Genomic DNA, 24,931 nt, shown 5'->3' with positions numbered 1-24,931 from the left:
TGATTTTTAAATTTATTTTTATTTTAAGATTAAGCATCCTCTTTGACAATCCAAAAACATAGTCCTTGCTCACTCTGGACACACACACCTAAAACAGTTAAAAGTGATTCCTCAATTTGCAATGACAAAGTAGGAAAAAAAGAATACGTTCTCAAGCTGCAGTTCAATTTTTCTGTCCTCTTTTCCAAAAAATGTTACTTTGCTACCAAGCCTCCCACCAATGATAAGGAAAGACAATTTTTCAAAAAGCCAACAAAACCCAGAAAAAGGAACAGGTATCAATTCAAAATTATCACCCAGAACACTGCTGTTGCAAAAAAATGAGTATGAAGCCAAATTTCCATAGCTTGTTAGAGAAGATCTTTAAAAATAATTCAGAAAGTTAGGACTGGAACTGCTGTAGTATAGACAGGTTATAATGTCACTATATGCATATACAGTGGTAAATGCAGATAATTCAAGAACATTCAGCTTGGGAATATATTAAGCTTTCTCCTATTCCAGCAGAGGAAATAAAAACATGTGTTCCTGGAATTAATATTAAAATCATCCTTACAAACAGAAGGTAGGGCAAAGGTAAAGAAAGAGAATGTGGAACAAAAGTAGCAAAGACAAGTCATTTTGAATGACTTGTTCTAACACCCAGGAAAGTTGAATAGAACTTAAATTCTTCTGAGCCAGTATCACTAAATTCTAGATTTGGCCTGAAACCAGTGGACCATATACACCACTAATAAATATCAAGTGCCCCACACTGTTTGTGGTATTAAAACATATATTTATATTATAAATTTCCATTCTGAAAAGCAGATAAAAATGACACTGGACCATCCAGTCAGTTACAGAGTAAAGGGCTTCCTCCAAAGAGAACTGACTTGGCAGAAATTTAGGTTGGTAGGAATGTGACTAACATGGAGTAAATGAGATCAGGTTCTCAGTATAATTTTCATAAGGCTTCTACCCACTCCAGTTGTAAGGAATAGTACTGAGGGAACTCCAACAGAATGTCTTAGAAGGATGCTTCTCAGAGACAAAGGGTCTCTAAGTTTAACTCTTGACCCCTCTTCTCCTTACCTAAAGCTTGGGGAAGAAAATAAATATTTAATTTTTAACTATTCAGAGCTTTGGGCACATTATAATATTTAATATTCTGTAGTTTCATTTTCTGAACCTTTGGCTTCTAATTTTTCTCAACTTACATTAAAAAATGTATGAATGCACCTTCTTCAGTAGTACCACATGAAAATATAAACCTTGTTCTTCCATATCTTCTACGCAGGATGAGTGAATGAATAGTACCCTAAATATCCCGCAAAGTTACTTTGTGTACTTGACGAAAGATTAGGGAAAAACAATCCACTTCCATATCTTGAGCAGTAGTTAACTAGTCTTCAACCTCATCTTCCCAAATATCGTCATCAACATCCACAGCATAAAACAGCCTGGAAGCATTAAAAAAGGTACATTTTTATACACTTGAATGAAACAATATAAATTGCCTCTCTGCTGAAAAATATTTTTTGTACTGTTATAACATTTTTGTATATCTTTTCTTCTCCTTTAATCATTGCACTGAGGAGGGCTGAAATATGGGTCCCTCTAAACAATCTACCCTAAAGTTGGTTAAGAATGGCCCATTTAAGGTGGATGAGTACCTGTCCAGCTCCATTCCCACTGGCCTGGAAGATTTAATTGGCTGTCTTTTGGCCTTAAGTCCCTTGGCCATAGGGGTCCCACTGAGGGCCTAGATGGAGGCGAGGCAGGTTAGCCACACCACTCCAGCAATGATATGGGACAAAATAAGTTTGACTATCAATGCTGCCTCTGGCAAATCTCAGCCAAAAAGGGGAAAATGAGAAATAAAAATGATACCCTAAGCCCCACAACCAACTGAACAGACCCTCTCCTGGCCAAGGGAACCCCAGATAAACCCTGAAAACAGTTCCCGGCCATGACGGGATGGGAGGCCAGACACACCTGGTCATACCCCCTTCCCTCACTGACCACCATTAGGCTTTCTTTCCCTAAGCGTTCAAACCAACCCTTTGGGAAGACTTGCTCCACCGCTGATATCAACCAACCACCTGACGCTGCCCCTCCCTTCTGCAGTTTTGGCACAAAAACCAACCAGCATTTCTTCCTGCCAATAGACCACTGACCATGGAGTGGTTCTAGCCAGTCTATGGACGATGTGTACTGAGGTTTTCGTGTTCTCTGCTTCACCTTTTGATATCAGAGAACTCCCTCAGAGATCATGCTTATGCCACCATTTTTTGAACATGGGTCCCCTGAAGGGTAATGAAGCTCAACTGCACATGCAGCGTATTTCTCCTTTCATAAATATTCATGACTCCTCCTATACCTTACTGAATATGTATATCTGGCTATCTTGTAGGGCATAAATCCCTGTCTTCCTCTTCCCATCCTTAAAGTGTCTGTTTCCAGCTTCTCGCTGAAGACTATGCTTCCCAACCTGTCATAATGGCCACCTTGCCGGCTTCAACTCTTTATAAGAAATAAAGCTCTCCTTTCCAAATTAAAACAAACGAACAAAACAGTCCTTTTAGAATCCAGACAAATTTTCCAGGGCCAAGGATAAACAATAATGGGGGATGGGTATCACAAAACTGATATTCAGCGTATACAATACATGGAACAAGCCAAGACTGGGGAAGTCAGGCAATTTAAACTGAACTCTTTCAAGACACTATTATTACTATTACATGCTCATCACTCCATTCTATCTTCACAGTCCTTGCACCCTCCATTTGTAGAATGTTTTGTAGCTGTCAATTTGTCTTCCTTTCCTTATGTTATCTACAATTTATGCAATTTCCAACACTAGATTCCGAATAGTTCATGGCAGGGCTTGTTTCTTCAATTTCTCTTACAGTTTCACAATACCAATGTGTTTACTTAACAGACACCTCTTAACAAAGATCATCAACTGATGCTGAAAGTGGAGAGCTCTTGGAGAACAGGATATTCACATTGTGCCAAGGAATCACCCCACAGATTACTTCCTAATAACAAAATGGAAAACGTGCCTTTACAATAAAGCAAACTGTAGAACTGAGCACCACACTAATGAGGGACATCATGGACCTCTTGATGTGATCCAATACGGAATACACATCACTCCTCATGAATTATCAGCATAAAAAATGTTATTCTAAATCTAATCAAACTTCAGTCTAGACCTAACTTCCAGTTTATAGCAAATAAGAGAAACAAGCTAAAGGACACCATGGACAAATAAAACTCTAGAAGGTAAGACATTATATAAGACAACTGGCCTGGACTCTTCAAAAAGTGAATGTTCGGCCGGGTGTGGTGGCTCACGCCTGTAATCCCAGCACTTTGGGAGGCCGAGGTGGGCAGATCACGAGGTCAGGAGATCGAGACCATCCTGGCTAACATGGTGAAACCCCGTCTCTACTAAAAATACAAAAAAATTAGCCGGGCGTGGTGGCAGGCGCCTGTAGTCCCAGCTACTCAGGAGGCTGAGGCAGAATGGCAGGAACCCAGAAGGCGGAGCTTGCAGTGAGCCGAGATAGCACCACTACACTCCAGCCTGGGCGACAGAGTGAGACTCTGACTCAAAAAAAAAAAAAAAAAAAGTGAATGTTCACAAAACACACACACAAAAAAGGTGGGCCAAAGCTTTTCTGTATTAAGAGACTAAAGAGATAGAACCAAATACAATGACTGAACTTGTTTAGATTCTGGTTCAATCAACTAGCTTTAAAAGATATTTTCAGAAATAATTAGGAAGTTTCAAATATGTTTGTTTACTAGATAATAGTATGCCACTATCATTAAATTTTTTAAAAGTACTGTCATTATGTAGAAGCATTTTCCTTATCTTAGGAGAAACGTGGAAATATTTAGAGTTGAAGCATTATCATAACTCCAACTTCATGTAGTTCAGTAAAAATATTAAGGGAACAAATATGGCAAAGTACTATCAACTGTTAATTTGGGTGGAAAGTATCCTACTATTCATAGTCCTATCCTTTCAAATTTTCTGTGTTTGAAAACTTTCACTATAAAAACTTCCAGATGGTGTATATTCTCATTATAAAACTCATTTTTGAGAAAATAATATAAAAATTCCTTTATAGGGGAAAACATGTAAGAGAATTCTCTAAATAAGTCCAAGTACTTAAATAAAACACTGGATTTGTGGTCTGCAAATCAAGTACCAAAAATTGCTGGTGAGCCTAAGGAGTTCTGTGTATACATACCGGTTAAAACATGGTGAACCAGGATCATTGAAATGTTTGTAAGGGTTTGCCCTAGAGAGAGAACCCATGCAAATCCAACAGAAATATTGCATACAGCCAGTACATGTCATCTTGTTACATCCATCTAATTTCTGGTGGGAAGGACAGAAAGAGAAAAATATCAAGGCTGTAAAAGCAGAAGAGACAGCACATGCCAAAATGATTCAGTACAACATTGTCCTGGTCTTCTCCCTTTTCTTATGCAGGGTTGAGATATCAATGTAACACACTGATGACTATGTAATACTTTCTATTTTGCATTAGAAGTAAAATACAGAAAATAGCTAGTGTTACTACAACTAGTTACTTGACACAATCTCTTCTGACAAGCAGTAGATAAAAATCACACACATATAACTGGAAAATGTAGTTAGATTAATATTAAAATGTTTGGATGTAATGTTTGGGTTTTTAATTTTTACAGAAATCTAAGTAAATATTTGGTACCAAGTCCTCCACTCTGTCATAGGGCTAAGGTATGTCAAAAGTGATTATATGGCCAGGTGTGGTGGCTCATGCCTGTAATCCTAGCACTTTGGGAAGCCAAGGTGAGCGAGTCATTTGAGGTCAGGAGTTCGAGACCAGCCTGGCCAACATGGTGAAACCCTGTCTCTACTAAAAATACAAAAATTAGCCAGGTGTGGTGGCTGGCGCCTGTAATCCCAGCTACTCGGGAGGCTGAGGCATGAAAATTCCTTGAACCTGGGAGGCGGGGATTGCAGTTAGCTGAGATGGCACTACTGTACTCCAGCCTGGGCAAGAGAGACTCAGTATCAAAAAAAAAAAAAAAAAAAAGTGATTACATATAGTCCCAGTTTCCTTAACTGGAGCCCACTATGTTCAGTTCAGACATAACAGATTAGAACAACAGAATCAAATGCAAAGATGTATTTTGATTTTAAAACATATTAAGATTTTTGTCAAGAAGTAATAGATCTAATTATTTTGACTCAAATTAATTCCTGAGTGTATCTTAAACAGGTGTGCAGCATTCCAGGATACATAGTTCTGAGAGATCAGATTTGATTTTTTTTAATCACATAGATGAGGTAAGAGTTGACCATAGCTCTAGTATGCCCTCCTTACAACCCATTCAATTTTGAGGTGGATACAATGTGAGAACAATGGTCACTGTAAGCAAACACTTTGAAAAGGGAAGTCTACAAACATTTAAGGTCGATAACAAGATCTAGTAGTGAAATTTCCACCTTCCACGTAAGAAGGTGTAATAATACCAGCATGTGTTTTATAAATCATAAAATTGACTAGTAAGGCTTCTTAAGGTAATCATAACATCCTTGCAAGTCTGATGGCCTCCAAGTCTGTCCCAAAACATTTACCTCTATGGGAGTTCCACAACATGGGCAGCTCTTTGAGTTCTTCTCTAGCCACTCCTTACTTTCCATCTCTTCCAGTGCCTTCTGAATCACTCTCTTACCATACCTTTGATCCAAAAGTCTTTTATTAGCCTCATCTGCTTGCAGGTATTCATTTCGTAAGTCCATTAATTTTTCTACAAAGTGAAATGGAAAATTAACTTTTATATAACTTTGTAATGCTGACTAAAAATCATTAAAAATGGCTATAATCTTCGACTATTCAATAATGTTATTCCTAGAACTTTATCATAAGGAAATAATCCGAAGTCATATGCATGGAGATGCATATAACAATGGCAAAAAAATTAAATTTCTAAGGAAATAATTATGTTTGGAAGAGCCATTTAATGACATAATATTCAATTATTAAAAACATAATTAGGTTCGCTACAACCCAATTAAAACACTCATCACAGAATCCAGAAAAAAAGTATATTTATGTTATAACCCAGTAAAAATTATACATGCACAAATGATAATAAATGGAAAGGAATCCCCCAACTAGAAAAGATGTATCTGCTAAAAGTGGTAGAATAAGATAGGCTATTTTTTTCCTTTGATTTTGATTTCTTAATGTTGGTATGTTTATGCAACTAGAAGTATGCAGTTAAAGACTGACTTATCTAGAAGACACAAAGGTTGAAACAGACATTGATTTTTCCACTAAGTCAGCACCATTCACTGTTTGATAATGAAGAGGCCTACCAAACACAAAGGCACCTTTGGCTTAAGGGCAAAGACTACCTCTTCAATTCTGTGTAAAAAAAAAAATCAGTGAATAAAACTTACCACCCAAGTCTCACCCTGTACTATGCTTTGCTATAGGTGCTGAAAAGTTTTCCCTCGATACTCTTCAATCTGGCTTCTACTGCTTTATCATTTAACTGAAATGGAACAGGTAACCAATCCCAAAGGCTTTACTTGCAGACAAAAGGCTTTTGTTCACAGTTCTATTACCTTAATTTTTCAACACAATTAATTAAAGAGTTTTCTCAACAATGTTCTAGTTATTTTATCAGTTTACTTTCCTCACATTATTTGGAAGTCTATCTCCCTTTTAAAGCAAAAGACATCTTCTGATATAGAATCCTATATCCTATCTCCACTCTTTGCTTTCACCTGTGAATTCTCTGTGTAGTACATTCCCACAGCTCCATCACCTCTACTTCAATGTAGCAGTGAAGCAATGTAAATCTCATCCCTCTAATAATTCAATGCATTTTGTGTTCCTAGGCATCTTAAGGACAAAGGTTATATTGCTTTAGTCTTTCCAAAATAATAAAATTATTAGTATTTCATATTTTATATAATATATACATACAAAGAGAGGGAGAGATTCCTAATTTCGCTAAAGCCCTGAGTCTATCTTCAATTTCTTCCCTGAATGCTGTGAAACACCTGAAATGTACTGTCGACTTTTAATGAAAAGGTTACAGAAGTCTAAAGTAAAGGCTTATATTATACTTTGCTAAGTTCTCCATCCCATCTGGCCTTACCTTCCACAAGATGCTGCCTGAGGCAACTGAAATTATCTACTCAGTCTTTCCTTTCATGGTACTTTCTTGGAAATAATGACAGTCTGCTAACATTAGCAAGTAATAACTACAATAATAATAGCATTAATAATTACTATTTTTATTTTTCCTCTTTTTTTTTTTTTGAGACACGGTCCCACTCTGTCCCCCAGGCTGGAGTGCAGTGGCGCAATCTGGCTCACTGCAGCCTCTACCTCCTGGGTTCAAGCGATCCTCCCGCCTCAGCAACCTGAGTGGCTGAGACTACAGATGTGCACCACCACACCTCGTTAATTTTTGTATTTTTTTGTAGACACGGGGTTTTGCCATGGTGTCAAACTCCTGGACTCAAGCAATCCGCCCACCTTGGCCTCCCAAAGTGCTGAGATTACAGAGGTGAGCCACTATGCCCAGCCCCATTCTGCATTTTACATGTATTAGCCCACTGTTTCTCAAACTATTTATGGTAAAGGCCCAGTTTTTTTTCTCTAATACATCAAAGATCAACACTTTTATAAGATATAATCAGGTTTGCTTGATTTAATTTTTTTAGAAGCAGAGTCTCACTACGTTGCCCAAGCTAGTCTCAACTGAGGCTCAAAAGATCCTCCTGCTGTAGCCTTCCGAATAGCTAGAACTACAGGTGTGCACCATCACAGTCAGCTAACAATCAATTATTAGAAAAATGAAAAAAAGTCTAAATTTTTATTAGATTTGACATAAAATTATGTGAAATCACTATAAAAGTTTCTAACCCTCTCAATTTCTATATCTCATTATAGACCAGTGTAACAAATATAACAATTTTGAATAGCACGATATTCGTTCCCTTCATCCTTAGAATAACCCTGTGAAGTTATTGTTATCTGCTCTAGTGCGATTTTGTGAGGTAGCTGTTATCATTATCCCTGTTAGTCCGAAAAAGACTAAGCCACCAAAGTCCAATTAAATCGACGTTAAGGGCCTGATTTATGATTCCTTATCTAGACTGGAAATGGCAAACACATTTCACTCCTGTGTCTACTTCATCAGAGGGTAGTTTTCCGAAGTGCCATGTTGAGGGAGATTCTGAGGCCTCTCTGGGCTCAAGGAGAAAGCATTTGATGACTAGTCAAACACATGTGCCATGGAGACAAGAATGGCAGCTTAGATGCCCTGCACTGGCCATCCAGGATCTACATTATTCCATGTTCGTATATAGAATTTCCCACGCCATTCCTTCTCCTGGAATGTTCCTCCCTGGTATCTGCACAGTTTTTCTTACCTCCTTCAAGTCTTTACTTAAACCACTTTGCCAGTGAGGCCTCCCCTGTTTTCTCTAACTAAAATCCCAAGTCCCCTCCCCTTCAGAACACTTAATATCCTGTCCTTGCTTTATTTCTTCTGCCTCTTCAGCACTTACCACCACCTAATATCCTTATTTTGTTTTCCTGTCTCCCCTAGTAGAATGTAAGTTCCATGAGGGCAGAGATTTTCTCTCTTCTGGTCACTACCACAGCCCCAAGGCCTGAGACAGTCAGTGACACAGAAATATCTGCTAAATGAATACTTCCAAATTGAAGAATGAAGTCATAAGGCCCTGGTAGTAGAGTGAAATGTGAGGGAGAGATTGGGGATGGGGGTTTGGGTTCACAGTTAAAACATACCTGCAGTCACCTTACATGGAGAGACCCCATGGTAGGTCAACCTGCACAAAGTACAGAAGGCAAAATTGCAGCTAGAGCAGATACCCATGGTGCAGCCAGGCTCCTGCATCACAGGCAGCTGGCAGCACGGCCGGGGGCAGTACACCACATCTGCCATCAGGTCCAAGGAGGACTGGAGGAGAAGGCGGTCATAACGGGCAAATAACTCTGCTTCCACTAACTCTTTGACCTGGAGGGAAATACAAAACACCATAGGTTTGATGATTCCACAACCAGTTCTGAACCTGAGGAGATTCTTAGGATGCTAGTGTAAACCAGATGGGCACATAAATTAAAACCTCTCTTTCACTTCAAATTCAAACCAAGTACATTTTGACTGAAATGACAATTATAGGGGTCTACACATTTGTTAAAACTAAGCAAAGTGTCCAATTTATTTTATATTTTAGTTTTATTTCTTTAGAGATGGGGTCTTACTCTGTCGTCCAGACTGGAGTGCAGTGGTGCAATCATAGCTCACTGCAGCCTTGAACTCCTGGGCTCAAATGATTCTCTACCTCAGCTTCCCAAGTAGCTAGGACAACAGGCACTTGCCATCATGCCTGATTTTTTTTTTAAGACATGGAGTCATGCTATTTTGCACAGGCTGGTTTTAAACCCCTAGCCTCAAGCGATCCTCCTATCTTGGCCTCCCAAAGTGCTGGGATTATAGGTGTAAGCTACCATGCTAGCCTTGTATGATTTAAATGTGTAGTTTATTTTAAGTAAAATTATGCTTTAATAAGAAAACAAAAAACTGACCAGGCGCAGTGGCTCACGCCTGTAATCCCAACACTTTGGGAGGCCGAAGTGGGAGGATCACTTGAGGTCAGGAGTTCAAGACCAGCCTGGCCAACATGGTGAAACCCCGTCTCTACTAAAAATACAAAAAAAATTAGCCAGTCATGGTGGCGGGTGCCTGTAATCCCAGCTACTTGGGAGGCTGAGGCAGGAAATCACTTGAACCTTGGAGGCAGAGGCTGCCGTGAGCTGAGATTATGCCCCTGCACTCCATCCTAGGTGATACAGCAAGACTCCGTCTCAAACAAAACAAAACAAAACAAAACAAAACAACAACAACAACAACAAAACCTAAGTAGGCTGTACTTCTGCTGAAGTCTATAAAAAAGTTGGTTCATCATTCTAAGAGATGTCCCCTTCAGATCCCAACCTCACACAAGAATAAGCTAGTGATTCCCCAAGGTTTATGGGATCCTAGCAGATATACAAAGTAAATTATCACAATTACTTAATAACCACTTTAACACTCATCCTTGCCCATTGCAAGGCCAAAGGAAGCATTCCATTTGCTTAAGCAGTAGACTAAGACCATAGCATTCTTAATGGATACAGCAAAACAACTTGTGGGCTGGCTCCAAGGCCTCAGACTGCCCCATGAGCCCTATCAAGGAAGTTCCTGAGATGATATCTCCATTTATGGAAGAGAATTAGGAGGCAACCATCAGCAGGGTAAACAGTTACCTGACCAGGAGTGGCCACCGAAGGGCACTTTGGTTCTGGGCAGTTGAGGCATTGAACCTGGCCATCTCTGATCTGGATTTCAAAGTAGTCCTTCAGACAGGCTTTGCAGTACACATGCCTGCACTCCAAGAAGTACATGCATTCACTACCCAGCTTCTCACAGAAACAGATATTGCACAGGAACAATTTACTATTAAAGCATTTTATCTGCTGAGCTTGATCAAAGTCCAAGATTTCCTGGATCAGATTTGACAGTGATTCCACATCCTGCACAGCTCTCTCATCCACAATTTCCTCTTGGTCTACATTAGATCCAGCAGCTCCTCCAAAATCTAGCTCTGTGTTGGGAGAAGCTTGAGCTGTCCTTCTCTGCACTTTTTTCTGAGAACCAATCTTGAGCTCAAAAGGAGAGACAATATTCAAGTATGCTAGGGTCTCTTCCTTAAGAAATTGCATCCAGGCAAACAGGACCACGCTGCCACGGTGTTCTTCCCATAGGTTGTCTAAGTGCTTGCATAGAGCAGATAGCTAGGAGAAAACACATGAAGATGTTGGTGAGTTTGGAAAGATGATGCTGCTGCCAACTCCTGGTTTCCCTAGAAATCTCTTCCACTTGCAAGTTAGGCCCTTATTCTAACACTATTTTTTACTGCTGTGATACACTGTGCTATAAAACAGTACAAACATTCTTACTGGAGCACTTCTTAAACTATTCGGCAACATGAGCCAGAGTAGAACACAAAGTCAGAAGCAAGAAGTACCATGAGAACAAGAGAAATAGCAAGACTCCGTAAGGTAGAGAAATAGCTGTACATTTTAGCCACTGAAATGGAAGACTTTCTTCTGTTCTTTAATCTTTTAGTACTGCCATATACCTCATGTAGGACAAAGAGATCTAGTTCTAAAAATAAACTATTTTTCTTCCATTAGGAGTCCTAGCCCTGTTGGTATCCTAGAATAATGGTTAGAAAAAGAATAGTTTAAAAACACTATCCAAGTTTTAAAATTAATTCTTTCAGTTTTATCAAAAAGTCAACTCATCTGAAACAATCACTAACAGAATTCAACCTCAGAGTCCTTGTTCAGATTTACAAACTGCTTTTAAGTAAGCAATCTAGGCTTATATCAGATCCTGGTTAATGGAGGGAAGCTGCCTGATATTGACCCTGGTCCTAATCACAAGCCCTCAGCAAGGTTTGGCAGCCATAGAGAAAGCTTACACTTCCTAAGCTAAGCAACCAAAGTTAAATTATTTGGAATTTTCCTCTTTAAAACTGGTCTGTTCAATTTGAAAGGCAAATGTAAGAGGATTTTCCATTAGAAATATAAAATATTTATAACTAGAGCACAGGAATTATAAGCAGCTTTTCTTTTTTAGGTAAACATCCAAAAATATGCCTTCCAGATGGCAAACAAATTTTGTAAATTTAAATGACAAATGAAAAGGGACCAGATTTTCTGTTTCTCACACTCTGTGTAGTGCCACTGACTAAACCCTGCATAGGTACCACCTTAAATACTTATTGATGAGTTAAGATTGAACAACTAATGATTTTTCACATTTGCATAAATATCCTTATAAATCAACCATGCTTTTGAGAAATCTGCTAAAATCTGTAAAATGTGATAAATACTAAAACGGAAGCTCTGAGTGCTGTGTGAGCTACCAAGTCCTATGAAGAAGCCATTCTCCAACCTCTTTTCTACCCCAGTCCCTTCTCAAGAGAGGCAGCTGGGGCCGGGAGTGGTGGCTCATGCCTGTAATCCCAGAACTCTGGGAGGCCAAGGCGGGTGGATCACCTGAGGTCAGGGGTTGGTGATCAGCCTGGCCAACATGGTGAAACACTGTCTCTACTAAAAAATACAAAAAATTAGCCAGGTGTGGTGGCGGGCGCCTGTATTCCCAGCTACTCAGGAGGCTGAGGCAGGACAACCACTTGAACCCACTAGGCAGAGGTTATAGTGAACTGAGACTGCGCCCCTGTGCTCCAGCCTGGGTGACAGAGCAAGACTCCATCTCAAAAAAAAAAAAAAAAAAAAAGAGAGAGAGAGAAAGGCAGCTGGAATGCATGTAAATGGAAGAGGGACGGGAAAGAGACTGTGTAAGTATATTGGGGGAGGAATAAGGAATAAGGTTTTAGAAAACTAAAACCACTTCCCTCTGTCTACCCACCCCAATTCAGGGAATGACAGCTCTATGTGTCAATTTCACCATTAACAGGTGAGAGTCATAATGCCAAGGAATCAGCGTACAGCAACAAACAAGAACTGAACCAAGAAGGAACATAAGAGACCAATTAAAATGTTAATTATATGCATAAACATTTATTTGATAAAGAATTCTACTGTAATTTTAGCTGTAACACATAAAACAACTCTCTTCCCCAGCACACACCCCCGCCCCCAAATCCAGCATTAAGTAGATGCTGGTTAGCTGGAATCTGAAACCACAACCACGCATCCAGTTAATCTGTCCCTGTTTTGTGCGTGTGTGTGTGCATGCACACACATGCGTGATGTGAAGTATGAAAAGCTCTCTGGTGAAACAGGACTATGAAAATCTAAATAATTCAGCCAATTATCAGTAGCCTAAATGCCAAACAGTCTTGATATTTCTGGACAAATCAACTGTCTTGCATCTGTTGCCTCTGGCACAGACATTAGAATGTAAGGTAATACTCCTTTTTATTCTACCTGTGTTATCCTTTTTAAGGTTTAATTTTGCTTTTAAACCATAAGCTCTAGTTTGCGAAAGTACTCTCACTTAAAAGATTAGATTGGTGGATGGGGGAATGAAAACTCTATGATCCAAAGAGAAAAACTAATGAGCTATTCCTTGAGGTCAGCAACTCCGACAGCTTTTGTGGGTTTTTTTTTTTTTCTTTTTTTTGAGACAGGGTCTCTCTCTGTCACCCAGGCTGGAGTGCAGTGGCTCAATCTTGGCTCACTGCAATCTCTGCCACCCAGGCTCAAGTGATCCTCCCACCTCAGCCTCCCAAGTAGCTGGGATTACAGGGACGCACCACCACTCTTGGCTAATTTTTGTATTTTTTGTAGAAATTGGGTTTTGCCATGTTGCACAGGCTGAGCTTTTCTCTTAATACACATCAGTCTATCAATCTTCATTATGACTTCTAGAAAAGCAGCTGCTGATTCATTATCTCTCCCAGAATGCTTTATATTATTTATATTTAGCTTCAAGCCATATTTATGTCTCAATCAAGAGTTGAGGTTGTTACCAGAAAAGTATATATAACCCAGAGGAAATGAGGTGCTTAATTAACATAAGGCCTCAAGCCTTACTGAGATATCTACAGGAACTATACACATTTCTACTTGTATGCATTTATGTCTATGTGATACCAGTTGGCTGTTATTTGTTATCAATACAGATTTTTACAAAGAAAATCAGTTATTGTATTCACTCAGAAAATTTGCTTATTATAACTACATTAGCTCAATTTTTAGTCCTAATTACAATGGAATCTTTCATTTAAGGAATGGATAAGAAACTAAGAAAAAAGTAGTATTAATATCTAAGGAAAATGAGGAAGACCTCAGAGTCTCCATTATAATACAGATTAAACAGGAAAATAGCAAGATAAGAAAAGAAATAATATACTTGATTAAAAATTACTCCTACTACAATTCATGATTGTTTTAATTACTGCCATTCCTTTTTAAAACACCAAACATTTTCAATTTCTTAACATCAGGATTCACCAAGGCAAGGGAAAAAAATTACAAAACCAAAGCCATTTGTTTTTCATGCACTGAATTCAAGATCATTAAGATAGTCTTCAATTAAAGATGATTTTTAAGTTTCTAAAAATGGATAGGAAAAATTAAGTTTCAAGTCTAACCTGAGTTGGTGACAGCCATTTGCCACTAAGTGTGAATGAAGGTGGGGAAGAGGATGGATAATCTGGTGGCAGTTCAAAGTTCAGCACAAGTGGAGGCAGAAAGCAAATGGTGTATTCAAAGCCACTATTCTGGAGACACTCATTTGAATTGCCTGAACCAAAAACAAAGATTAGAAAGGATCAGTTGGTCAACACTTGAGTGTCCACTACTGTTGAGCAGCACTCAAGAAAGACTTAATGCTTTAGTTGAGGGATAAAAACCCTCCCCCAAAGCACTTTCTATTTCCTAATTTTAACTTGGTAGCCACCACCTTAAAAAAAATCTTGTAAGCCCTTGAAAAATCTACTCAGCACCATGAAATGTATAATGAAAATACTACAACTTATTCTTGTATACACTTCTGGGTACAATTCCTAACACTAATGACCAAGGAACACACAATGTTTGTTTTGTTGTGGTTTGGTTTACAGTAGATGATTAAAGACACAATCTAGAGAAAAGATGTTCATTTCCATTGAACAGCATGACCTACTTAGACCAGCATGTCCCACTTAGACCAGCATGTCTCAACTACCCATGAATCAGTTGGGAAAATTTGTGCCAACACAATGATCTCAGGTTTGAGGATATGATAAAGCACACAACACTCTCACAATCAAAGTTTCATTTAAATTACCACACTTACGTTCTTTACTCAATCCCTTTATAGTAGAAACATTTTGAGAAAGTGTGCATCAAAGTCTTCTGTAAATGTCTGTATCAAAAGCAGCAGTTTTGTTTTTTCTGAAGCAAAAGGTCACAGAGTAATAGTATGTGTCATATGTTTATAATAGTTGAAATGATTCTGGAAACCAAATATTATTAACCACCACCACTGTACTTGAAAATTTCTAAGTGTTTTCACATACATTCATTTTCTCTTTGATTATTACTACGTAACAGCCAATGACTCACGGCTGATAAACTGCTAGTTAGCAGACTAGGATGTATGAAATATGCAGGACAATATCCCTCTTCAGTGATCAAAAAGGTAGAATCAAATTGAAAACTGCTTGCCCCTCATTGCAATTTTCATTTAAAACAGAAACATGCATTACATCTGTAATACTACCACCTATCACTAATGCCTATAAACACAAAATGACAAATAGTTTAAGGTACACTAAGAAATAAAGAATAATAGAAAAATCTGTTTAAGAAATTATTAACTAACCGCTCACAAATATCTTGAAATTCTGTGGCAAATCCAAATAGATCCTGGTTTCTCCACCTTGGACAGACTCTGCTTTTCTAAATTCATCTCCATCGTAAATACTTGCCAGGGCCAGCAATTCATCCTCCTGAGCTTCTCGATCTTCTGACGACATAAGGACCTGAAAACATTAAAATCAGTTAAGAACAGAAAATGCACAGAGGCTGGCCGGGTGTGGTGGCTCACACCTGTAATCCCAACACTTTGGGAGGCCGAGGCGGGCAGATCACCTGAGGTCAGGAGTTCGAGACTAGCCTGGCCAACATGGTGAAACCCCATCTCTACTAAAAATACAAAAATTAGCCAGGCATGGTGGCAGGTGCCTATAATCCCAGCTACTTGGGAGGCTGAGACAGGAGAATCGCTTGAACCGGGAGGTGGAGACTGCAGTGAGCCAACATCGCACCACTGCACTCTAGCCTGGGCGACAAGAGCGAAACTCCGTCTCAAAAAAAAAAAAAAGAAAAGAAAATGCACAGAGGTGGAAAAAGCTTAATGGCACAAACAACTGCAAAGAATTAATCGATATTATCACTTTTCTCCTAAACCAAAAATGACAGCCATATCTGGCATTCCATTAGTTTTGCAATATTAATAGTCTTTTTCAAAAGGGATGGTTGTGGTACTTCTAATTCCTGATCTTATCAGTTAGATATTTTATGACTGAATTAGAGGAAAAAAAGCACAATTTGAAAATTTTCTTTGAAAAGGACACATCACAAATTTACTTGGACTTGTCCACTGAACCTAGCAATGTGCCTGGCTCGCAAAAGTGGTCAAAGTATATTACACTCCTTCCTTAAGTTAATTTGCCAGGCGTGGTGGCTCATGCCTGTAATCCCAACACTTTGGTAAGCTGAGGCGGGCAAATCACCTGCAGTCAGGAGTTCGAGACCAGCCTGGCCAACATGGTGAAATCCCATCTCTACTAAAAATACAAAAATTAGCTGGGTGTAGTGGCGCACCCCTGTAATCCCAGCTACTAGGGAGGTTGAGGCAGGAGAACTGCTTGAATGTGGGAGGCAGAGGTTGCAGTGAGCCGAGATTGCACCACTGCACTCCAGCCTGGGCGACAGAGACTCTGTCTCAAAAAAACAAAAAAGTAAATTTTTTAAATCCACAGGAATCTTTAGGGCAAGTTTTCTTAGCTTCAGCTCTATTGATATTTTGGAGTAAATAATTGTTGTTGGAGAGCTGTGTTGTGCATTATAGAATCTTAACAGCATCCCCTGGCTTTTACCCACTAGATACCCAATAGCGGCCTGCTTCCACCCACAAGAGCTGTGACAACTGAAAATATCTAGCCAGGTGTGGTGGTGCTCGCCTGTGGTCCCAGCTACTTGGGGGGCTGACATGGGAGGATCACTTGAGCCTGGGAGGTCGAGGCTGCAGTGAGCCATGATAGCACCACTGCACTCCAGCCTGACTGACAAAGTGAGACCCCGTCTCAAAAAAAAAAAAAATCTCCAAATAGCGCCAGGTCCTGGGGCAGGATGGGGGTTGGAGGCAGAATTGCTCCCAGTTGAGAAAACAGTGCTTGAGGATGTTACAGGCATAGATATTATGGAAGAAAATTAGATAACTGAGCAAGCAGCAAAATAATATTAAATTTTTGAAATAATAGATTTTGTCAAATCCAAGCAGTCACCGATTTTAAGATTTACCATTATGACTCAAGAATATTTAAAAGATAAAAATTTTAAGAAAGATTTACCATTATTTTAGGTAATACTAAGAATTTAGCTACAAGGCCCAGGCACAGTGGCTCAAGTCTTTAATTCCAGCACTTTGGGAGACCAAGGCAGGCAGATCACTTGAGGCCAAGAGTTCAAGACTAGCCTGGCCAACACAGCAAAACCCCATCTCTACTAAAAATACAAAAATTAGCCGGGCGTGGTGGTACACACATGTAATCCCAGCTACTCGGTGGCTGAGGCACGAGACTAGAGAATTACTAGAATCCAGGAGGCAGAGGTTGCAGTGAGCTGAGATTGCACCATTGCATTCCAGCCTGGGTGACAGAGACAGACTCTGTCTCCAAAAAAAAGAAAGAAAGAAATTAGCTACAATTAAAGTATGAACTGGCTGGATATGGTGGCTCATGCCTGTAATCCCAGCACTTTGTGGGGCCAAGGCAGGAGGATCGCTTGAGGCCAGCAGTTTGAGATCAGCCCTGGCAACATAGCAAGATCCTGTCTCTATAAAAAATTAGCTAGGTGTGGTGGTGTGTGCCTGTAGTCCCAGCTACTCAGGTGACTGTGGTAGGAGGATCGCTTGAGCCTTCGATGCTGAGGCTGCAGTGAGCCGTGTTTGCACCACTGCACTCCAGCCTGGGGGACAGAGCAAGACCTTGTCTCAAAAAATAAAGTATGAATCAATGTTTTTTAAAATAGCATCAACTGAAAGATACAGCAATTTCAGATAATTTAAATGTGGAAAAAATATGCAATGAGAATTTACAAAAATCATTTTAATAAAACAAAAACTACCAGTCAATTAAAATATAGAACTACAATTGCATTTGCAAATATCCTCCCTCACAACTAAAATATTTTTAATTAAAATGTACATAAGTAAAAAGTTAGGATTTTTTACATTCTAAAAGGTCATACTATGAAATTAAAAATGATTTCATTTTCAAAAAACACTTTTTTTCTAGGAGATGTTAGTTCATGGCTCTGCTTAAGCTGCATCCCTAAGACACAATTATATGTTCTACTTGAGGTCAGTTAGTACCTGTTAACAACAATCAGAAGAAAAGGATATTAACACCACAGTCTGTATTTCAGCTCAGAGTGGAGTTCATGCAAATCCCATTTACTCTCTAACTGGTGGAGCTGAGACTGCTGAAGCTGGGTAAGAGGCCAAGATGTGGAACTCATACTACATATATTATGAAAATCCTGCCATCTGCAGAAAAGAAATACAAAAGATGGTGTTAGGACCCTCTCCAAATTAAAATTCTGAATTTCCATGATCACCGCTTAAGTCAAACATATCCTAACACATAGCCAATCCTAATCTACAGGTGCATGTTACTCTCCTAGGGCAGGCTAACTCAGCCATGTGGTTAAAGGAGTATTTGCATGTCCCCAGCAATGACTGAGGACTTTTTATCTGTCTGCCCTCAGCCATGGGAGGAGCTAAGGAGGAATACCAAGGTCATATGAGAGGACAGGACACCATGCCCCATAACAAACAACCTCTTCAGTTTGTTTTTTGTTTTGTTTTTTCTCCTTTCCTCTTCTGCTTCTTGTATTCCTTCATTTGCCATTCCCCTCCAGTTTTTCCTCTCTTGTTCATGAATTAATCCTGCCAGTGGCACTCAAGGTTAATTTTGGTAACAGAAAAATACTTCAACAAAACAAGAGTACAGAAACACAAACTTTTAAGTTTTATTCTAAATGCTTTAGAGCTAGGCTTCTTCACTGGGGTGAGGGGAAAAGGGAGTATGGTCTATAGATGGGTTACGGAGAATCCTATCAACACCCTAAAATTATATGCAAAAATACTATATACAAAACCATAATTAAAAACCAGATTCTCGGATGTGTAACTCCCAAATGAGATAAGAATGAGGTTCAGAATCAATTTATATTTCTTGAGCACCTACTATGTACTGTATTAGGTCCTTTCACATTGTTTTATTTTACTAGGTGGGAGTATATGGTGCTAATTGAATTAAGCTTTTTGTTTCTTCCTGTTAAAACATTTGCAAATGGGATGAGAGATTCATTCATGCAGTTTATGGTTTTAGGTTAGTGTTCTCCATCCGACTGCACATTAGAATCTTCTGAGGAGCTGTTTTTTAAAATCTCAATACCCAGGCCACACCCTAGAACAATGAATTCAGGCCTCAGTAGTTTTCCACGTTCTCCAGGTGATTCCAATATGCAGCCAGGGCTAAGAACTTCTACTCCAAGCAGTGTTTCAACACTTCCTCATGACCTACCCTACAAGATTTAAGCTTGTGAAGCTGTCACTTGGAATCCAGTACCTCAATTCAGGTTGCTAACCCCCATTTCCTTCTCATTCTATCCATTTGGTCTTCGGGTGTCCTAGTCTGGGTTCAGCTCGCCAGTCGGCGTGCGGAGTCGTTTGGGCGACTGCCCAAAAACAGGAGCAGGCCCAAGGCTAGCTATCGGCCCCAACGCTGGGATCAGAGGACGCAATGCGGGCGTGTGAGCTGCTGGCCAGCCTGGGGCGTCCCGAAGGAGCAGGGCCCACACCTTCCCCTTCCTCCTCAGCGTCCCGAAGGGAGTCCCGGCCAGCCGGGCTGCGGACGCCCGGTCCCGGATTTGAGGGACTGAGGCCCAGTGTACAGTCCCGGCCCGGTCCCCTTCTCTGCCTCGCGCGCCCAGAGAGCTATCCCCACCGTACCTTCCGGCCTCCCGGCAGTGCCGAACCCCAAAGTTCCGCCCTCCGCCCTTGCCTGGGGCCCACTCACCGCCGCCAGCCGACCAGGCCTAGAGACGCCCTGCTCAACCGGCGCGCCGCCTGTTCCGTTCTCGGGAGCTGTCAGCTGAGCCAGGCGGATCCCGCTGGTGCGGCCGCCGGCGTAGGGAGGACTCTGCGCAGCCGCCGTGGTCGCCCCTGCCTCTCAGGCGCCTCCCGCAGGCCCAAGGCGGCGCTGCCGGCGCGACCACCGTGACCCCCACCACTGCGAGCCCTGTGCTCACTGGAGGCTCTTTTCAGTAGTTCTAATGGGGCCCGAGAATTCGAATTTTTACCAATCTCTAGAGGGGATCATGAGGCAGTGGTCTACCTAGGGCAGAGACTCTCACAACAATCCCAGACCTGCTTCTCTAAGTGGACTAAGCAAGCCTACTTCTTCCCGTTTACCTTCTCAGAAATGCTGCCGGTCTTTCTGGCACTCCACTGTAGAAGCACGCATTCATCGCTCATGTTGTAACTGTAACACCGACCACATTTATTGAGCAGTTAGGATGCTTCAAGCAGTGTGATAAATGCTCTACGTAAATTGTCTCTCTATCTTCACTGTAATCTTATGATTTAGCTACCATTTGTTATTCTCACTTTACAAATAAGGAAATTGAGACTTAGGTGCAAGAACTTACCAAGGGTCACATGATTATCGTCAGGCTATGCAGGAATTAAAATTATACGCTTCCTACCTCACACCATATGCAAAAATTAACTAAATATGGATCAACGACCTAAATGTAAGAACTAAAACTATAAAACCCTTAGAAGGCTTCCTACCTCACACCATATGCAAAAATTAACTAAATATGGATCAACGACCTAAATGTAAGAACTAAAACTATAAAACCCTTAGAAGGCCGGGTGCGGTGGCTCACGCCTGTAATCCCAGCACTTTGGGAGGCTGAGGCGGGTGGATCACGAGGTCAGGAGATCGAGACTAGCCTGACCAACATGGTGAAACCCCGTCTCTACTAAAAATACAAAAAATTAGCCGGCCGTGGTGGCGGGCACCTGTAGTCCCAGCTACTCGGGAGGCTGAGGCAGGAGAATGGCATGAACCCGGGAGGCGGAGCTTCAGTGAGCCGAGATCGCGCCACTGCACTCCAGCCTAGGCGATAGAGTGAGACTCCGTCTCAAAAAAAAAAAAAAAAAAAAAAAAACCCTTAGAAGAAAATATAGGAGTAAATATTTGTGAACTTGGATTAGGCAATAGTTTCCTAGATATGAAACCAAAGGCACAAGCATCAAAGGAAAAAAACACATAAATTGGATTCACCAAAACTAAAAACTTTTGGGCTTCAAAATGTCAGAGGCATTTGAACCAGAGCAACTTCATCTTGAGTAGGGGCTGGGTAAAACAAGGCTGAGCAACCTACTAGGCTACATTCCCAGACAGTTAGGAATTCCAAGTCACAGGATGAGATAGGAGATCGGCACAAGATACAGGTTATAAAGATCTTACTGATAAAACAGCTTGCAGTAAAGAAGCGGGCTACAACCCCCCAAAACCAAGATGGCCACCAGAGTGAACTCTGGTCATCCTCACTGCTACACTCCCACCAGCGCCATAACAGTTTACAAATGCCATGGCAATGTCAGTAAGTTACCCTATATGGTCTAAAAAGGGGAGGCATGAATAATCCACCACTTGTTTAGCATATCATCAGGAAATAACCATAAAAAATGGGCAACCAGCAGCCCTTGGGGTTTGCTCTGTCTATGGAGTAGCCATTCTTTCATTCCTTCACTTTCTTCATAAACTTGCTTTCACTTTATGGGCTCCCCCTGAATTATTTCTTGTGTGAGATCCAAGAACCCTCTCTTGGGGTCTGGATTGGGACCCCTTTCCTGTAACAAAAAGACACTATCAAGAAAATGAAAAGACAACCCACATAATAGAATAAATATTTGCAAATCATATGTATCTGACAAAGGTACATATGGATAAAAGGTACATTTATCCAAAATTTATAAATAACTCCTGCAACTCAATAACAAAAAGACAAATAATCCCATTTTAAAATAGGCAAGGGATCTGAATAGATTATTCTCCAGAGAAGATATGCAAATATCTTTGCACATAAGAAGTAAGTAGCACATAAGCACATAAGAAGATGGCCAACATCATTAGTCATCAGAAAAATGCAAATGAAAACCACTATGAGAAACCACTTTACACCCACTAGGATGGCTATTTTAAAAAGACAGATAATAGCAAGTATTGGTGAGGATGTGGAGAAATTGGAACCTTCATATACTGCTGATGGGACCGTAAAATGGTGCAGCCATTTTGGAAAACAGTTTGGCAGGTTCTCAAAAAGTTGAACATAGTTACAATAAGACTTAGCAATTCCACTCTTGAAAACATATGTTTGCACAAAAACTTGTAGACAAATGTTCATAGTAGCAGTATTCACAACAGCCAAAAAATGGAAACAACCCAAATGTCCATCAATAGATGAATCAACAAAATGTTATATTCATACGATGGAATATTGTTCAGCTATAAAAAGGAATGAAGTGAACCAAGATTGTGCTACTGCACTCCAGCCTGGGTGACAGAATGAGACCCTGTCTCAAAATAAAAAAAAGTAATGAAGTACTTAATACATGCTGCAACATGGATGAACCTTGAAAACATTATGCCAAGTGAAAGAAGTCAAACACGGCTGAGTGTGGTAGCTCACGCCTGTAATCCTAGCACACTGGGAGGTCGAGGCCGGTGGATCACCTGAGGTCAGGAGTTCTAGACCAGCCTGGGCAACACAGTGAAACCCCGTCTCTACTAAAAATACAAAAATTAGCCGGGCATGGTGGCACATGTCTGTAGTCCCAGCTACTCAGGAGGCTGAGGCAGGAGAATCATTTGAACCCAGGAGACAGAGGTTACAGTGAGTCACTGCACTCCAGCCTAGGTAACAGCGAGACTCAGTCTCAAAAAAAAAAAAAAAAAAAAAAGTCAAACACAAAAAGCCATACATTGTTTTTAATTTATATGAAATGTCCAGAATAGGCAAATCCATAGAGACAAAAAGTAGTTTAGTGGTTGCCAGGAACTAAGGCAGGAGGGAATGGGAAGTGACTGCTAATAGATACTGCTAATAGATATGGGGTTTCTTGGGTGATGAAAATATTGTGGAATTAGAGAGCAGTGATAGTTGTATAACTTTGTGAGTGTACTAGAAACCACTGGATTGTATACTTTTGAAGAGTTAATTTTATTGCATGTCAATTATATCTTAATTAAAATTTTTTTTTAGGTACAAAGCACTGTTCTCAGCACTTAAGTGGAATACAGAAATGTTGGCTCCTTCTCCTGGGACTCATCGAACTAATGTGCTCCTCATAGTCTAATAAGCTCCCGCGTCCGCTTTTTCATATATTTCTTCCTCCAAAAGAGTAACTTGCAGAGCTAGGACTCTAACCCAAGCCTATAGGATTCTAAAGCTCTTACCACCATTGCCTCCCAGGCAGGATTAGATTCATGGGCCAGCAACCCGTGCAGTCACACAGGGCCCTGCACTTAGAAGGGCCCCAGATTTAGAAGTGCCCTGCTTTAAGAATGATACAATGGACTTTGGGGACTCAGGAGGAAGGATGAGAGGGGGACGAAGGATAAAAGACTACAAATAGGGTGCAGTGTATACTACTCGAGTGATGAGTGCACCAAAATCTAACAAATCACCATTAAAGAACTTACTCATGTAACCAAATACCACCTGTACCCCAATAACTTATGGAAAAATTAAAATAAAAAAGAAGTGCCCTGCTCTTGATTTGATGCTGTGCTGTCACCCTCTTGAAGTTCTTGATAATTTTTGAATGAGATGCTGCATTTTTATTTTGCCCTGGGCTTTGTAAATTACGTAGTTGGTCTTATACCCAGGAGAGAGAAAAAAACCAACTGAGTAAATCAGGGCACCCAAGGGATTACCTGCCTGCCACAGGAAGTACCTTGAAATAGAAATAATCACTTCTAATTTTCTGTACTATAAATCTTGATTGTCACAAAACAGAAACCAAAATACCCTTCTAATAGATACCAAAACCAGAAACATATCTCAGAAAAATGCAAAGGAAGGAAGAAGAATCTCCAAAGCCGTTCATTAATATCATTATTCATGTTTAGCCAAAGGAATTAGACCAAGAGCAAAACGCACAGCAACCCTACCTCAGAGTGCTCAGAGAGGGGAGACCAGAGACCTCATCGATGCAAAAAGTGAGGAAGCCCATGCACCAACTAGCTTGGGAAATTCTTACAAAGTCAGAGCAGAAGGTGAATTGTGACATCATGTCAGAGGTCACAGGATAGAGAGAATAGAAAGAGAATTTCAAAGCAGTGTTAATAAATTTACTGAATGTTTAAAGTGAACTAAAGATTTAGAGTCAATTTTGAGGACAAGATTGGGTAAAGAGAGTCTTCTAATAAGTTTTGTTTTTGACTCTAGGAAAATAACAGACTTTTGTGTCTTTGGTCTCTTGTGCCTGGTTAGTCTTTTAAACTGCACTCTCCCCGTGTGCCTAGCCCTCCACTGTGCTAAATATTTCACGTACGTTCTCTCACTTAAATGCCCAGGACCCTATGACTTAGGTAATTTTATGTGCCCACTTGACAGAAGAGAAAACTGAGGCACTAAGATTTGTTTTTTAATAAGGCCTTTTATATTTACACAATTACTATTTATGACATTTTTATTTATTTATTTTTAGTATAAAAAGATGTAATAAAAGACAACAATGTCATAAAATTGAAGTCAGATGTATTATACTTTGGGGTTTTGTTTTGTTTTTGAGACCGAGTCTCACTCTCTCACCCAGGCTAGAGTGCAGTGGCGCAATCTCAGCTCACTGCAACCTCTGCCTCCCGGTAGAGGGTTCAAGTGATTCTCGTGCCTCAGCCTCCCGAGTAGCTGGAATTCCAGGTGCACACCACCACACCTGGCTAATTTTTGTATTTTTAGTAGAGATGGGGTTTCACCATGTTGCCCAGGCTGGTCTTGAACTCCTGGGCTCAAGTGATCCA

The 24,931-nt window shown here is 40.3% G+C and overlaps 2 protein-coding genes across 8 annotated transcripts in view; one reads left to right on the top strand and one right to left on the bottom strand.

Moving 5' to 3' along the window:
- RNF14 (ring finger protein 14) lies at positions 1 to 24,174 on the bottom strand. Of its 7 annotated transcripts, none has more exons than XM_054555070.2 (10): positions 24,080 to 24,174; positions 19,910 to 20,374; positions 18,199 to 18,372; positions 15,424 to 15,583; positions 14,210 to 14,361; positions 10,347 to 10,874; positions 8,826 to 9,054; positions 5,627 to 5,799; positions 4,248 to 4,378; positions 1 to 1,442 (listed from the first exon to the last, which is right to left on the bottom strand). In XM_054555070.2, exons 4-10 carry the CDS (start codon positions 15,575 to 15,577, stop codon positions 1,385 to 1,387), a joined length of 1,425 nt encoding a protein of 474 aa, XP_054411045.1. In that variant the 5' UTR covers positions 15,578 to 15,583; positions 18,199 to 18,372; positions 19,910 to 20,374; positions 24,080 to 24,174; the 3' UTR covers positions 1 to 1,384.
- PCDH12 (protocadherin 12) overlaps positions 19,334 to 24,931 on the top strand; it is a 28,063-nt gene continuing 22,465 nt past the window's right edge. The window contains exon 1 of the mRNA XM_024247072.3: positions 19,334 to 19,469. The gene's annotated coding sequence lies outside the window, so the exon portion shown is untranslated. The remainder of the gene's footprint in view (positions 19,470 to 24,931) is intronic.

Source organism: Pongo abelii, chromosome 4 (assembly GCF_028885655.2).
Source record: "Pongo abelii isolate AG06213 chromosome 4, NHGRI_mPonAbe1-v2.0_pri, whole genome shotgun sequence".
Classification (NCBI taxonomy): Eukaryota; Metazoa; Chordata; class Mammalia; order Primates; family Hominidae; genus Pongo; species Pongo abelii.
This window is presented reverse-complemented; position numbering and strand designations above follow the sequence as displayed.

Coding starts and splice junctions, on each gene's coding strand:
- RNF14 (XM_054555070.2), bottom strand. CDS start 15,577: ATGTCGTCAGAAGATCGAGAAGCTCAGGAGGATGAATTGCTGGCCCTG. Junction 9,055..10,346: donor CGGTGGCCACTCCTGGTCAG/GTAACTGTTTAC, acceptor ATTTCCCTCCAG/GTCAAAGAGTTAGTGGAAGC. Junction 5,800..8,825: donor TCCATGTAAGGTGACTGCAG/GTATGTTTTAAC, acceptor TTCACTTTGTAG/AAAAATTAATGGACTTACGA.